We start from the raw sequence: 16,842 nt of genomic DNA, 5'->3' as shown, positions 1-16,842 counted from the left end.
TAAAATACAATTTTTATCTTAAAGGCTTTTGTATGTGTTCCACCTGTATTTATCTCTATCATCATATAAATGAGCATTTTCACAGTAAAAGTAATATTTGAAAAGATAGCTTGAACATTTTACCTGGACTCTATTTGTTTCCAGTCTGCCCTTCTCGCCTGTAGCATGTCCTGCCCTGCCTGCTGTCTTTTTTTGACGCTGAGGTCCTTTCCCAAAGAATATGTAGTTTACAAAGGCATATTCCAGCAAGGCCAGGAACACAAACACAAAGCATCCCATCAGGTAAATATCTATTGCCTTGACATAGGGAATCTTCGGCAAGGTCTCCCTGAGGTGGGTGCTGATGGTGGTCATGGTCAGCACAGTTGTGATTCCTGCAAAAAGAAGAAATAGTCATTGGCTAGTAAGACAAGGAGGAGATTTAAGCACAAAAGACACACAGCATTGCACTTCTCAAGCAGATGGTGATGATCTGGTTCTTAGCAGCCAAAGGAATAAGTTTTGCAGAACTGGAAAGGAACATATCCTTGCAAGTCTGCTGATAGCACCTTCCTTGGCTTTTCATGCAGTGGAGGGTCAATGGAATTACCTCCAATAACCCAGGCTATGTTGGAACTCCTTGCCTTGATTTTTGCCATAACTGTGCTAGGGAATGTGGTATTAGCTGACCTGGATAGTAAAGAGTTGATTACTGTTCTTTCTGTATGAGAAAATGCTTCTTGCTTCATTTACGGCAGTAGCTCTGCTTGACCCCATAGGTGATTTGCATTGCTGTGGGAATCTTCAATAAGTATCTAGCTTTTGATTTTAAATGGACGATTGAAAGGAGAAGGGGAAGCCTTTTGATAAAGTGCTGGTCTTTGATGAAGAGAAAGTGATATATATGCTTGTACCAAAACTTTTCCTGTTAACTAGGTGCTTGCAAGTAAAGCATTTCCATCTCGTTGTGTTATCCACCACTGAATTTTTTTTTCTCATATGAGTTTTTTTCTTTTAGCCAGCTGAAATTACTTTTTAGTCTGTTTTAATCATAGGTCATGAATGCATGTAGATAATAACTCTAGGCACAGGTCTAACAAGTTTAATTTGCGGGGAGATGGGACAGAATGGCTTTTTGGCAATAGAGTTGAAAAACATATATGCCTTAAAGCACAGATAGCAGCAAAATATCTTCATTCTTATGGAAAGTTGTAGGAAGGAACATGGTGTGGGAAAGAACCACCTATAGGAACAACAGACTTATTTGGTTTAAACTGGTATATATCCATTGGTGTCAGTAGCATCTTGTGTATTCATTCCAGTCACAAATCCAGCCTGAGAGAACATGTTTTAACATCAACAGGGGTTGTTCATGCAGCACAGTGTAGATACCCTTGGACACCTGAGTTAGACTTTTACATTCCAGTTTGGAAGCAAGATACTTTTGGCCTGATCCAAAGACCATTTTGACAGCTGGAAGTCAGCCAGAATCCCAGCCTAAATGTGAGAACTTCAGATGTAGGCAAGGTCACACCTCCCTGCCTTCCTGACAACCAAGGCCCTGTGCTGATTGAGTAAGATCACAATTAATGATCCTACTAACAGCAGTATGGATTTGGTGCCACTGTTTTCAAATGCAGCAAGTGCCCATGTAGTTCAGTCATTTTGAGAAGAAGTTACCTAGAGCAACTCTGGCTGCAGAGGCATCGTAATTGATCCAAAAAGACACCCATGAGAGAATTGTGATCAGCGTGGAAGGCATATAGGTTTGCAAAATGAAGTATCCAATATTTCTTTTAAGCCGGAAGCTAAGTGATAATCGAGGATATGCCCCTGAAAGAAAGAAGTTATAAAATGACTAATGCCTCTCAAAAGGTAGGCACTGATATTTCTGGGCTGGAGGAAGAGGGGACAACTGTTTTTAACTTGTCGGTGCTTACCTGTTGTAAATTCCACTCTCTTTGATACCATCTTGTAATCCACAATAGAAAATTGTGGGAGCTCGATGTTATTAACTCCTGTTACTGCTGACTCTCCTCCATTCCAGTAAAATTCAATATCATCAGTAGTGTATCCATCTGAAACAGAGACACAGTTTGATTACTGACTTTCCTTTTTGTTTTATTACTTTGCTTAAATTGTTAGAGTTCAAATGAAAGGAGCTGCTGTTAATCAGGAATTCAGCCTTCTGTTGTGTGACATTCCTGTTACATAGAATTCCTTCTCTATGCCCCAAGGAAGCTTCTAGATGTAGAAGAGGAGAAGACAGAAAACAAGGACAGAATTCATGATTAAAGTTTGTTTTTTAGCTAGCTCTTATACAACTACATTTTAGGCAGGCTTGAGTTGCTCAGCTTGCCAACAGACAGATACATCAGCAAAATTTTTAAACTCTCTTTGGAGGAGCTCTGACAGTAAAACCACGTTCAGTTCCCAGATTTTAATTTGATTTCCTATGCAGGATGTGACAAAGTACAGAGTTGGGAGCCAGTGGCAACAAAGATTATTCTAGAAGAATTAAGGTGCCTGTAGTATCACCTGACAATATCTGTCATAGCTGTAGGTAGCCCTTTGATATTCATGATATTTATATTTTAATTAGACCATGCCATCTTTGATCTTCTGTTATCACAGAACTATTTCTTTTTTACTCCAAAACTAGCACCTTTCTTCTCATTCCTTTTAACAATGATGTTGATTATTTATAATGTCATCAAAAATTAATTTGCCATTATATCACTGGAAATGTTAACATTATTGTTACCATTTTCAGAAATACTTTGACTGAACTCAGAAGTGACTGATTTTCAAAAAAATCTCCCAATTGACAACATTTTTGAAGTAGTATTTAAACTGGTTCCACTTTATTGCATTTTTCTACTTTCCCCAGGTATCTGCCAGAGGAGAGAACATCTCATCTATTTTTAAATTTTTCCTTCAGGTGTTAGATTTAATCAGGTTTAAATCTTGTAACACAGATCAAATAAAACGTGTTTGAACTCAAAGCTTTAGAAAACTTGACAGTACTTTTGCCAGTTGAACCAACTGTAGCTTTAGAAGCCTCCACAGAGTTAGGAACATATCCTTTCATATGCACAAGTAATGCAATATCAAGCTAAGGAAATTAGTCTTGAGATGTCTTTTCCTATGATGGTGCTTAGTAATAGTCTTATCCCTGGAAGGCTGACCACATGCAGAACAGATCCATGGTTTCCCTGGTGACAGTCAGAGAAGTTCTTATGACTTGCTGCCAGGCTCCAGAGATTGCATGGAAAGTCTGCAGCTATTGAACAGCTTTTGATGCAAACACACAATGACAGGCTGAACAAGGTTAAATGTTCATGTATTTTATTTCTGAACTGCTCAGTACCATGGTGTTCTAACTATCTGAATTGCTCTGAAAACCACACTAACCTATGTAATATGGATTGCTGCTGCGAACTTAAAACTGGTTTTCCCATTACTTACTTTTTTTTTGTTTTGGTTTGTTTGTTTGTTTGTTTGTTTGGGTTTTTGGTTTTTGTTTTTTTCCCCAGATGAACCATCCCAGGGCTGTGACACAGAGTTCCGCATGGCTGGTTTTCATGACTTTTCACTGCAAAAAGTCAAGGTAGCTTCTTGGTAGTGAGACTGAAGTAGCTGCTTTAAAAACTTTGTACACAAACCCCAGGGCTGTGATACAGAATGATTAAAAGTGAATGAAGACTGCTAGGACTGTTTAAAAGACCGAGTCTGAGATTGGCAGGGAAGTGTTAACTTCCTTTTTTTGCAAATCTGTTCTACACAAACCTTCTCTTGAAGGATCTCTCAGAAAAGGTGGTGCAAAACAGATGGCATTGGAACTGTCATCTCATACTGAGAGGATATTGGTTATGTATAGACTTCATGCCGCTCAGATATCCTCTACATGAGGTAATACCCATCCTTTGTCTTTAGGGGACAGAATAAAAAACCAAAAGGGGCATCACTACCTAGATGTTGAGCAGGTACTTGCTGCAAAGTCACAGCTGAAGCTTTATATGTGAGAATCCTGAACTCTACCTCGGGGTTTGGAAGAAAACCATGAAAATTATTCTTCTGTTCTGTGCCATCATCACCCACAGCCCTTTTCACATCCTGCCCTCCAGTGTTGCTGTGATTGTGCAGCCTCCTTGGACAGTGCAGGTTGGGACCCAGGGCAGAGAGAGGAACTACCTCCAGACCTCAGGAGCTCCTGACTTTACTTGCAGCCTCTTAAGGCAGCCACAGCCAGTATGTCTGCAGTTTCTCTGACATTTTGAGAAAATAGGTAATCATTTGGTACCTTATTGTGGCTGAAATTCCATTCTCTGAAGGTGAATTATTAGTGATTTAGTTGTTAAAACCTACAATGGTGCCAAATAAACACCTGGGATATCAGAAGGCAGATTTCAAAAAGAAAACAGGCACAACCTCCTAGAAAAAGATTGCACCATGTTATTCATACACTGTGTGGTCATGTTGGATCTTTGCAAAAGGAAATTGTGAGTTTTGTAATGTAGACAAATGTGGTTTCCCTAGTCTCGCTTTCTATGACTTTGGCTACTAAATGAAGAGTAGAACTAGTAGGTTATAAAGTCAACTGACCAAAAGCAACAACCTTGCAGCTGGTGACAAGGTGTCACTGCTGACAGGCCACGTTTTTAATCTCTACAAACTTAAAAGAGACTTCCAAATACAACAAAAAGTAGGTCTATTGTGAGCTTCTATTTTTCAAAATATACTAATTTCTTTCTTGAATTAAAGATTCCCTAAAGCTGATGGAATTATGAGAAAGGGATAGTGATATTTTTCACTCAGGAGCATTCACATTTTTTAGCTCCCTTTTTAGAAAAGTAGTTGAGCAAAACCATTTTCCTGTCGTTTTAGGTACAGTGAACTTTAGTACATTCATTATTTCCCTGGCAGTCATTGTAATATCTCTGCTAGACACTAACAAGGTGTAAGTTCTCCCTGGGCAGTCCATTCCCTGATGCATAGGATTGTTGCTGTGTTTCCTTATGTGCTTTGCACATTGTTCTAGGTGTGTGGGAGGCATTGCTTTTCAAGGCTGACAATGGCTCACAGGTGTAGGCACTGGAGACCCTCATGTTTCATAGGTGACGACATTGCTTTTTTTCTAGCAAACTTAGGAGGAAGACAATTGGCTGCAGGTTAAAGACAGGAATTGATCTCAGCTCTGAACAGTGAGCAGGAGACAGATTGCTCCTTCTGCTTTTTAAGTGGACGGTGGCTTTAAGCGAGGATCTGTAGTGATGTAAATGAAGAAGCCTTCAAGTGTGGGGCAGTAATAAATACTGTCTAGCAGGCAATAGAAACCCTTTATTTCGTGCAGCAAATGCCTTAGCGTTTACAAAGGAGGAAAAGCTATTTCAGTGAGAGGAAAAGTTGAGTCTTGCCATTGCAGTGTTAATGCTGGCTTGTTCACCAAACTTTTCTGTACCGCCCGGGTATTACCTCGGCAGCTCTTTTCCCATGTAATCCTTTCTCCTGTGTGCGCGTATCCATGTCACCAATTTAAATGCATACCTCTGCTTTTGTGTCAGAGAGAGAAGCGCTCTCAGCTGGACCGTGGTGTCTGAACACGAATTTCATAGAGGTCAGATATCGCGGGCCTCCGGTGTTTCAGTGATGCTGTCAGGAGCCACAGGGTGGGCGCCACCCGAACGGGAGAGAGCCGGAGCTCCCCGCACGGGAACGGGAGAGAGCCGGAGCTCCCCGCACGGGAACGGGAGAGAGCCGGAGCTCCCCCATCCCGAACGGGAGAGAGCCGGAGCTCCCCCAGCCCGAACGGGAGAGAGCCGGAGCTCCCCCATCCCGAACGGGAGAGAGCCGGAGCTCCCCCAGCCCGAACGGGAGAGAGCCGGAGCTCCCCCCAGCCCGAACGGGAGAGAGCCGGAGCTCCCCCCAGCCCGAACGGGAGAGAGCCGGAGCTCCCCCATCCCGAACGGGAGAGAGCCGGAGCTTCCCCCATCCCGAACGGGAGAGAGCCGGAGCTCCCCCCATCCCGAACGGGAGAGAGCCGGAGCTCCCCCAGCCCGAACGGGAGAGAGCCGGAGCTCCCCCATCCCGAACGGGAGAGAGCCGGAGCTCCCCGCACGGGAACGGGAGAGAGCCGGAGCTCCCCGCACGGGAACGGGAGAGAGCCGGAGCTCCCCGCACGGGAACGGGCACCAGCAGCGCGCCCTGGGACCGCGCGGGGGCGCCCGCGCTCCGCCTTGGGCCGGGGGTGCCGCGACCGGGGCGACCCGGGACAGGGGATGAACGGGGAATGAACGGGGAATGAACGGGGAATGAACGGGGGATGAACGGGGAATGAACGGGGAATGAACGGGGGATGAACGGGGAATGAACGGGGAATGAACGGGGGATGAACGGGGGATGAACGGGGAATGAACGGGGGAAGAGAGGGGGATGCGCGGGGAGCCGAACGCGTTTGCTCCCAACTTCTGGAGTGAGCATGGCCTCACTGGGCTGGGCTGGCATCCCTAGCAGTCTAAGTCGTTTAATCAAGCAGTTTTTCCCAGGAATTCTGAGGCTGGTTTTGTTGACCTAAATAATAAATGACCGATACAACTTAATTAATTTTTTTGTTATAGGTCCCTAAATAATATTATGTAAAATAAAATATAATATATATATAAAATCTATAATATAATATATAGTATATAGTATACAATATACAACATAACATAACATTATATAAAATATTCCCTAAAAAATATTTGTCCTACTTAAGCCTTTTTTTTTCTTTGCTTTCTAGATTATTTTCCATCTTCAAAACCACTAAAAAACACATTTCACTGCGCAGCTCGAGATATAAAACTTACTTCCTAGAAAATATTGTCTAGGAATGAAAATATAGCACTTTATCGCCAACTTTTAATTTTTTTTTTTCTCTCTCTCAGCAGCTGAAAGTTCAAGTGCAAATGCTTGGTCAGAAGTACCACAGATCTAAAAACTAACTATATACATGCATGGCAAGAAATAGGTTATATATAAATATCCCTCTTCACAGAAAAAAAAAATGTTTTAGAAATGTTGCTGACATTGTGATACAGCCAAGTTTAACAGTGTATGGATGCCACCAGGCTGTTTTATTTTACACTGCAGCACTCACCTTCTCAAATATCTCTGGGATAAATGAGGATCTGTGTTACATTCACTAATACAAATCATGGTTCCACCATCATCAGCAATTCAACAGAGATGTCCAAACATCTCTGAATTGTTTTTCCCTTCTGATTCTCTGGGGCAGGTAGCTCTGGAGCACCCAGCAGCCAGGTCTTTTCCTTTGGCTCTAAATAGGGCTTTTCAAAAGACTACATTAATTTGTGTGCAAAAATTAGTTTGTCCTGGGTAAGGACATGAGGTTGTACCCCAAACCTCTTCCATTCCTCCTAGATTGTGCCTTTCATAACAACTTAGTCTTTGTTGCTAAATGTATTATATTTTTCTTGTTATTATTCCTAGGATTGTATTCAAACAGGAAGATAATGCGTTTCTGCCACACTCCACCAAGACGGTCCATACAGTGCTAAATGTATTGCACTATTTCAACTTAAACCTGACAGGTGAATGGGGCACCACACATCTGAAGATGTGCTTTGGAAATCAGTGTAACTAGTTAACATTAAGGTGGTAGAATACCTTGAAAAGTCTTCCTGCCACCTGAGTTTGAGTGTGTATTTGCATCTGAAAAGTACTTTTTTTCCCACTGAGAAATAATTTTTGTTTTCCCTGGGGATATGAGTTAGCCTTAGCAACACTGGCCCAAATGAAAACTTGGTTGGACTGCTGGAGTACTAAACATTGTCAGTTATTTAAGAAGGTTTCTCAAATAAAAATAAATGTTCCGTATGGGACAATCTATTCCATCCCAGTTATGTGTCTCCACATAACTTCCCATCCATTAGAAGATGAAAATAAACGTTATTACAGCATGAAGTCACTATTGCAAGATCCTAATCTAGTTCAAAGAGTGAATTATAACCTTGCCTTAATTTTCAAGTACCATTAATATTGGTTCAGTTTTGCTTGTTATCATTTTTTGCCAGTGAGACTTGATACAAACCCAAAAGTCCTGTGGGAGACAAATTGTTTAGTTTTGCTTAATATCTGTTTAATGACTAACACAGCAGGACTTCTCTGTATCACTGTGTCTCAACAGAAGGAAATGAAGGGTTCTGAATAAGTAGTCAAACTTATATTGAAAATGCCTTACCAGTTAAGTAGTCTCTTTTTACTGGTTTATGCCCGTGATGGCAAAGGAGCTTAAAGGCTAAAATAAAAATGATGCAATGAGCAATCAGAAACACACATCAAGTATGTTTTAGCTAGTATGGCTTTCATGTGCAAGAGTACCTCCTGTAAGGCATGCTGATATTTCTGTGTCCTGTTCACTAGTGAGAATTTAATTCTCATTAGCTGTAAAAAAATCAACCAACCAACCAAACAAAGGAATTATTAGGGAAGAGAAGCAAATGCAAAATTCTTTGTTTGCATTTCCATATACATTCCAATTCATGTTGCACTATTTCATGCAGTTTCCTTTCTCTGCCCAACATAGCAATCCTAAATTGGCTAGAATGAAGGACACACTTGATTCCAACGAAGAAAGGACCTGTCTGAGTCACAATTATTTAGACTGGAGGTAAGATGGCTGATAAAAAAGTCTGTAAGATCCTAAGTTAGCATGGTGAGCTTGAAGAGCACATGATTATTTACAGACTCTCAGACTTTCAGACCAAGAAAGCACCAAATCATATGTCGAGTGGCTAGTTTGAAAGAAATAAAGGGAAATTCAGCATACAGATAAACTGCAGAAATCACTCATTGACATGAGTGTCCAGAGTTTATGCTTGTTCAAAAGCTGCCATAGAATCACAGAATAAAAATCTATCCAGGTTGCTAAATATGATACTATTTCCAACTGGATGTAGTGAAGTGCAGTACACTACTGGAGGTGTTTACTGAGGAGATATCAGCATGTGAGTCCTAGGCTCTGTTCTAGCTTCACTGATATGTTCTGCTGCCCACTCTCAGAGACAAGATGATGGGCAAGACAGATACTTGATCTAAGACAGTACAACAGTTATGGGTCTGACATGTTCGAGTGCAACCTGATTTACCCATCTCATTTCTTTCACCTTTAAAACACTTTCCTTTCGACACTGGACTGATGACTTTCAGCCTGACATTAAGAACCTCTGACTCTACACATCTCTGTGTGATTCCTGTAAATCAAACTGTGATTAAAAAGTCTTGTTCATGCCCATACATTTTGTGTAGTAAAAGCAGCCTGCCCATAGTAGCTAAGAGGCTAAGATGTCTTTGAAAGCTCTGAAGTTCCTTATACGCAAATGTTTAGTGAGCAGTGCCAGTGATTCAAATTTGGATTTGAATCATTTTCATGACCTATTGTCTAAATATTTCAACCAATAATATATTGGTTTTTAATTTTTCTTTTTAGAAAGCAGGCGAGCAGTATGTGTCCATGACTGGCGTCCTCTTGTGCAGCCCAGACACTTGTGTAATTGCACATGTAATATGTACAAGGCACACAGCTGCTGTCAGCAGGTCATCCCTGATACACACATCATACATCAGTTTCTATAGACCTTTAGCAAGTTTCTTATTTTGTAAGTTAGTTTGAGTAGCTCTGAAGCATGAAGTTTTAAGATAGCACTTTAGTTACTTTGGTAGTTACATGTCCTGAGGAACATTTTGTTTAATCTCTTCCACATTTCTCACTTGTTTGCCTTGATCGTCTTCTCTTGTGGGGTTGAAATCACCAAAGTTCTGAAGTCACACTGTCATGTTACTGTCTAGAGACTAGACAACAGTGATTAGGGCAGCAGCTAGGCATGAGGAGGTTAACCCAAACAGTCTCCTTGCCTTGCATGCCATTTCGCTTGTTGGTGGTACCAGACTGTCCTTGAGAGCTTGGAGCTGGAAAGAGAGGATTTGTTTCTTTCCAGAAGCAAGTGTCAGAAATTCCAGCCATCCTCTCTTCATTTCATTCTGAGATGCTTTTTTCCTGAATCTGTTTTGATCTTTCTGCTTCTCCCTTTCTTATTATTCTCTTGAATGGACACTCTACTGATTACCAGTTGTATCTCAGCTGGCAGAAAGGTAAACCAAAGCTCCTGACCTCTTCTGGAGAGGTTTGCTTACCTTCCCCCCCTCCCCCTTTATTCTTTTGTTCTAGCCTTTATACCCCTCTGGTTTGATGAGGAGACAGAAAATATCCATTTTCAGGAGCAGCAAAATGCAAACCACATATTGTTTCTTCTCTAGTCCTGGCAGCACAGGCTGGGAGTGCTAGACTCAGGAAGAAAGACCTCGACCTGTTGAGAGAGACCTGGCCTCTCCTGAAAGCCTTGTGCAACCTTTCACCTAGTTTGCTAACTCAAAGGACTTCCACACCTTCACACAAACCTGACTAAGGTAATTTGCTCAGTGTTGTCAGGAGCACATTTTATGTAGAATTTGTAAGTCCAATGCAAATCTTTTTTCAACCCCACCGTTTTTTTCCTTCCTCTTTTTTTCTCATTTGAGCTGCTGTACAATAGATGACTCTCACAGTCTGAGCCATAATCCTAGAAGCTTTTTTCCTGACTTGAGTTGCTTTACAAAGTTAAAAAAGGGAACAACACTATTTATAAGCACATTATGTAAACATTAGCAACAGAGGTTCAGCTGCTTAGCATTCAATTAATTTAGTTCAGTCAATATTGCATGGTACACAGTTTTGTCTGCTCGTATTGTAAATACATCTTGCCCTTGAGCACTTATTTCATTTGACTAATTAAGATCTACTTCTAAGTGCTCTCATTTTGTTGCCAGGCAGACTCGCCCAACTTTAGATACAGCTGTTGTACTTGGTGGAAAAGGCATTTGAAATCCAGGTCCCTCTGGCTGGTGCTCCAGTGTCAGGCCAAAACCTGCTCTTCTTTAAGGCAGTAGGGTCTCTTCTTTCCACAGGACTCTGACTGGAGATGAATCAGGACGTTTTTTGTTTCTTACTTATGCTAGCATGTCTTACACAAGTACACATATTTCTGCGCAATATCGTGTTCCCACCCAAGACAGTGAAAACCCTTTTAAAATTTTAATTATTTAATGCAGGTGCATAAAGTTTTTCAGAGAGGTAAATGTGGAACCAAGTACAAGTCCACTGTACTTGGGATTTTTATATAAATAGTGAGAATAAAGTTTTCATGGTGGTCTGCCCTTTCTTTTCTGATTCTCCTTCCCCCTGGGGGAAGAGGGAAGTGAGTGAGTGGCTGTTCGGTATTTAGCTGCCAGCATGGTCTCACTCACTATTCTGACTTTGAAAGTAGCTGAATTTTCAATTCATGAACAGTTGTAGAAAGATTTAAAGTTACATTGAGCTACATTAAAATTTCCATTCCAAGATTTCCAGACAAAATTAAGAATAGAGAGGAATTTGGCAATACACATGTATTGTACACATACTTTCCACATTTTCTGTGTGCATATTTTGCCAAAATAATTTTACGTTACTGAACTCATATACTGTACTGACAAAAAATTCTTGCCTGAAAAATACCATGCTCCCTTGTGCAAAACCAGGCTGAGTTCAGAGAGGAGTGCAGTCCTGCACCAAGGAGATGAATGCCTCCTTGGGTATCAAGGTGCCTGAGGTACTGCTATGATTGACATTTTTACTTAAGCACTAAAGAATGAGTAGAGGGGTTTCTCTGGCTAAAAGCATAAGCTAAAGTCATGGAACAGGCTTTTTGAGTGGTTAATGTACAATCTCTGCTTTATATCTGCAGCTTTGTGTGGAGGGAGGCAGACATGCAGCACACACTCACTAGTGGACTACTGTAAGGTGTAATGGAGGGGCAGGTGCTCTGTGGAGGGAGAAGATCCAAGGTCTTATAATCAAAAGATGCTGAATGGTTTCCTGCCTGCCTAATCTTGTTGATACACATTCCTGGCCACAGTAGGTGTGTGAAATACTTGAATTACAGATTCTGTTGCTTTGACCCTAAATTTGAATACAAATAAGGCAGTCATGGTCTGTCTGGTTTGGATTAGAAATTATAAAAGTTTAAATAACAGGGGATTTTTTCTTCAGGAAGAACTCTCCATAGGTAATTTAGTGATCACAGAATGATGGAATCATAGATGTACAGAAAGGTTTGAGTTGGAAGGAAATGAAAGTTCTAAACCTCCTGTTGTGGTCAGGGATACCTTTAACTAGACCAGGTTGCTCAAAGTTCCATCCAACTGGGTCTTGAGCACTTCCAGGGATGGGGCATCCACGCCTTCTCTGGGTCACCTGTGACAGTGCCTCACCACCCTCACAGTAAAGAATTTGTTCCTAGTGTCTGATCTAAACCTACTGTCTTTCAGTTTGAAGCCATTACCCTTTGTCTTGTCATTACATGCCCTTGTTAAAAATTCCTCTCCAGCTCTTTTGCTGGCACCCTTTAGGTACTGGATAGTGCTCTAAGGTCTTCCTGGTCTCCTTGTCTTCAGGCTGAACACCACCAGCTCTTTCAGTCCGTCTTCATAGGAGAGGTGCTCTGTCCCTCTTGGTGGCCCTCCTCTGAACTCACTCCAGCAGCTCCATGTCCTTCTTATGCTGAGAACCCCAGGGCTGGACACAGCACTACAGGTGGGGGTCTCACAAGAGCAGACTAGAGGGACATAACCACATCCCTTGACCTGCAGCTTTTGGTGCAGCCCAGGAAGTTGTTGTCTTCCTGGAACGGGAGTGCACATTGCCAGGTCATATTAAGCTTCCCATCTACCAAAGCCCCCAAGTCCTTCTCCTAAGAACTGCTCCCATTCCATTCCTTAACCAGCCTGTAATCATGCCTATAGACTCTTACAGAATATAATGAATAGGAATTGGAAATACATTACTCAGAAGATTGGCCACATATTCTGAGCTAAGTCACTGAGAGTATTAGCCAAAATTGCACCTCACCAGGAAGTTGCAGGAAGAGGTAGCAATACTGGTAGCAATCTAATAACCTTTAGGTGCTGCTTCAATCAGACAGCTTACAGCTCAGATCTGTAATTAGAGTTACCATGCAGTTTTTCCCTTTCCCCAGACATCAGCACCCTGATCCTGGGGTCCAATGCCTGTGTGAAATGAGTCATTGTCTAATTCTGTTTCCATCTACATGCTAATGGACAGTTGTCTCCTTTAAAAACCAGGCTTGCACTCTAATGGTAACAGGTATTTGAAAGACTGAGGGAGACCAATGTGCACCTCTCTGCACAGATGTTTCTTTCCTTCATGGCTAGGGAGATCTGACCTAGAAATCTGGGAAACTTGGTCCTGCTGTTTCCATGGAAGCCTGATGAATTGAGGGCTGCCAATCACCAGAAAATATAAATTAAATGAAAAATTGTATCAGTATGAATGATGTCTTCAAACAAACTTGAAATGCTCAACGTTTTCTTCTTGAAGTTTTCCACACACTATGGCTTCTCCATGATAGCCTGTGCCTCTTTGTACAGTCTACTCTGGCACTTAATGTTGTTGCTATAAGTTTATGAGGAAGGTGAATTAATAAATAAAGCTCTTAGAAGTGGTAGCAGAAAGCTAATGGAAGAAGCATTAAGAGTTTTATCTGAAGGGCTCAATTCTGTTCTTTGTTCTGCAGAGAAGTTTCCTGAGGGCTGGAGGACTTGCATGTGAGTATACCGCTCACTTAATAAAACCACTTCTTATTAGTATTGTCCCAGGTCAGCTAAGACATCTTCCCACACTGAGATTTCAGGCATTGTGTTTTGTTATTTCTATTACTACAGTGTCAAGAAGTCATATTATATAGATTGAGACAGAGAAGGGATAGGCACTGAACAGATAATTTCTCAAGATTTATAATATCTGTAAATACAGATGCATTGGGGGAAAGGCTTCATTTTCACAACCTGAAGCAAATCCATGAGTACCAGAATCTTCCAGTTTGTTCTGGGTTTTTTTGCTTTCATACAGCAATTCACACCTTGGCAGAAGACAATGAAATATATAAATTATACTTATGGCTGTAACATTCTAGGACAACTGTCTCAAAGCACAGTATACAAGCTCTTCCAAGATTGTTGTATTACCAGGTGCAGGAATTATTTTTTCTTCAGCTCTGACTGCAGAAATACAGAATCATCTAAGAGCACAGCTGCTTCTGGAAGAGTCAGCCCCTCTAAATGAATCCTTATTTTTTAAAAAAAAACAAGCTAAGCTTTTGTTTTTGCTGTTCCCCTGGCCTGAGGGGTCTCAGAGGCTGAAGACTGAGACTGGCTGTGCTGGGAAGTGACTCAGCTCCAGCTTTCCTATCCTCTGTGATCACCGGGGGACACCCTGGGTCACATACTGGTACCTCTGAGATTACTGAGATGACACTAAACAAGAAGAGCAGTTGGTGAAAACAACTCTGCATTCCTCTGTGTGTAATAGAAAAGTTCTTAAGACATATCAAACTTTGCTAATTTCCTATGTTCATGGTCTTGGAATTGCTGAATGTCAAATATTTTCTTTTAAAATCTATGCATCCATATAAAGACAAGCTATCCATCTTCTCAAAAATAAAATGGGAAAGTCATATAGACTAAACTATCTGCATCTGAGTAACTTGTAAATTTGTGTGCAGTGTAAAAATACATTGTGAAAGTAACATAACTGATTTATAGTCCTCTGGGGAAAGAAATCTTTCCAAAGTGTGGAAACAGAGCAGTCACTGTGGCTTAACACTAGTGTGCTGTGAAGAATGAATTATTTTAGTTCAGTGGCTGACTTAAAAGATGAGTGGAAAAGAATGACATAAACTGAGCCAAAAATACATTTTAACTTTTGATATGGAAAAAAAAAGGAAACATGCAGTCCTTCTTGGCTAGTTTCTCAGTTTCAATATCCACAAGCTATTTGTGAATCTGCCTCTCAAAGTATTTAAAAAACAACTTGCTCAGCTTCACAGATCTGTGCTAGTCTTTCTGTTCCTGTGATGTTTAAATTGGCTGCTGTGGATGCTCATGCTGTAACTTTAAAACCTCTCTTGTTTTGCTGCCTGCATGTTCTCTACAGCTCAGAAGGATGACATGTCAGAACTTAATGGGGATCCACAGATTGCTGTGTGCATGCAAAGTCTCCACCGGCAATCCCTCTGAGAGTGTATTTGCAATGATACAAGCTCAGTGTGTGTTTTCTGCACAGGGTATATGGAGTAACATAAGGTCTATTATCTGAATGTCTTAAGAAATTATAAAGTGAGTTTCAAATTGCAAAATGTGTTGCTCAGAGAGTAGTCACTTTGCTATCCCAGTGGGCAGTATATGGGATTGCTTTGGCAGCCTTTTGTGCTGCTCTCCATTCCTGCTCTTGCTGGGGTGTTTTGTATGGTACTGTTTTACTTGTTTTATGAGTATGATGTGATTAAGTGTGCTTTTCTGTGTCCTGCTGTTTCCTTTTATTTTGTTAGGCTTTGTGGGAGCTTGAATATGGCATTTGATCCAGGGGCAGAATTTTTGTGAAATGAGGTGATTTGGGCATGTCATAGCAAAGGCAGAAATGGGAGCACAGCAGGCATAGATGGAGACCCACCTGCACACAGGGGAACTGGGAAAACTGCCAATAGGATGACATGCTAAGAACATCCTATCACTTATAGCTGGGATATTAAGTGAAGATGGGCAGGCAGGAACCCTCCTGACTTTCATTCAGATAATCTGCATAGCATCGCATCTCAGAAAGATGCATTATTTGAATGATCTGAGTTTTGGAACCTCTCTCTCTCTCTCTCTTGTTCTGGTCAATCAAGTTTGGAAGAAATTTAAAGCTGAGTATGTGTTTTAGAATACTTAAAGGAATTGGCCAGAAACAGAAGAGAGTTTTTATTCCCAATGCTATGCTGTAACAATCAGAGACAAGAAGCAACACATTCCAGAGATCAGGTTTGTGGCTGACAGGTTTCATGGGAGAGCAGGGGCAGGCTGTCAGGAGGGTGAGTGAGAGGACCTCTTCATTTACAAATGTGGCAAAACCTAAGCAGTTGTTATTGGGGGGCTGCCCTCTTTAGCAACATCAGAAATACAAGCTCCTAAAAAAGGTATTGGGTTCATCATCCTTGCAGACTTTTTTTTTTTAATTGGGAAGGGGCCTTGCAACTGGCTTCTAGAATACTCTGAACAGCAAGTTCCTTTGAGAAAAGAGAAATTATGCTTTCTGTGGAACCAGTTTGATATGCTTGGTGAGAAACAGGATGAGACCAGATGACCTTTTAGAGGTTTTGGATATTTTAGGGAAAAATACATAAGTGGATCCAGCTCAAAGCTCTTGCTGCCTCAGGTACGAGAACAGCAATATTCATTAGTGAATTTTTATTGCCAGGCATGAATAAATTAGTAGATATCTGGTGCCTGCAGATAGGTAAAAGAACAGCTGTATGGGAAAGCTTGGATTTAAGACAGATTTTTAATCTCTAAAAAAATATCCCTATTTGTTAGAGATGTAGGTTCTTATATCCTTGGTACTTCAAATGCAGTCATACACTGGATCAATGCAATCTTGTCTCAAGCAGAGAGCTGTGATAAATCTGTTGAAATCTCATTCTGTCAGATGGCTCTGTGCCATCGAAGGTGATAATGAATGTTTAGGTATTAAGTCAGTTGTTTTTTTTCTGGCAACAAACTATGTAGAGGTTCAAGTAGAGCATTTTATTGATTTACTGTAATATCACTCTAAGTTGGTTGCGCTTTCAAAGCAGCATTACATATATTTAGTGTTATATCTATTTCTATATGAAGAAGGGACAGCCATAAAAACAGTGGAATCAAAACAGAATTGCCATTTTTTTATGCTGT

The 16,842-nt window shown here is 41.1% G+C and overlaps 1 protein-coding gene across 2 annotated transcripts in view; it reads right to left on the bottom strand.

Moving 5' to 3' along the window:
• Positions 1 to 16,842, bottom strand: part of GABRB1 (gamma-aminobutyric acid type A receptor subunit beta1) — a 119,359-nt gene that overhangs the window by 7,381 nt on the left and 95,136 nt on the right. Inside the window, exons 6-8 of one of the 2 annotated variants that reach the window (XM_062493497.1) lie at positions 1,920 to 2,057; positions 1,660 to 1,812; positions 130 to 374 (exon numbers count right to left, since the gene is read on the bottom strand). In XM_062493497.1, coding sequence (XP_062349481.1) covers positions 130 to 374; positions 1,660 to 1,812; positions 1,920 to 2,057 — 536 coding nt within the window. Of the gene's footprint in view, positions 1 to 123; positions 375 to 1,659; positions 1,813 to 1,919; positions 2,058 to 16,842 lie in introns of both variants that reach the window. The other variant, XM_062493495.1, reaches the window with a different exon arrangement.

This window comes from Cinclus cinclus, chromosome 5 (genome assembly GCF_963662255.1).
Source record: "Cinclus cinclus chromosome 5, bCinCin1.1, whole genome shotgun sequence".
NCBI classification, from domain to species: domain Eukaryota; kingdom Metazoa; phylum Chordata; class Aves; order Passeriformes; family Cinclidae; genus Cinclus; species Cinclus cinclus.
This window is presented reverse-complemented; position numbering and strand designations above follow the sequence as displayed.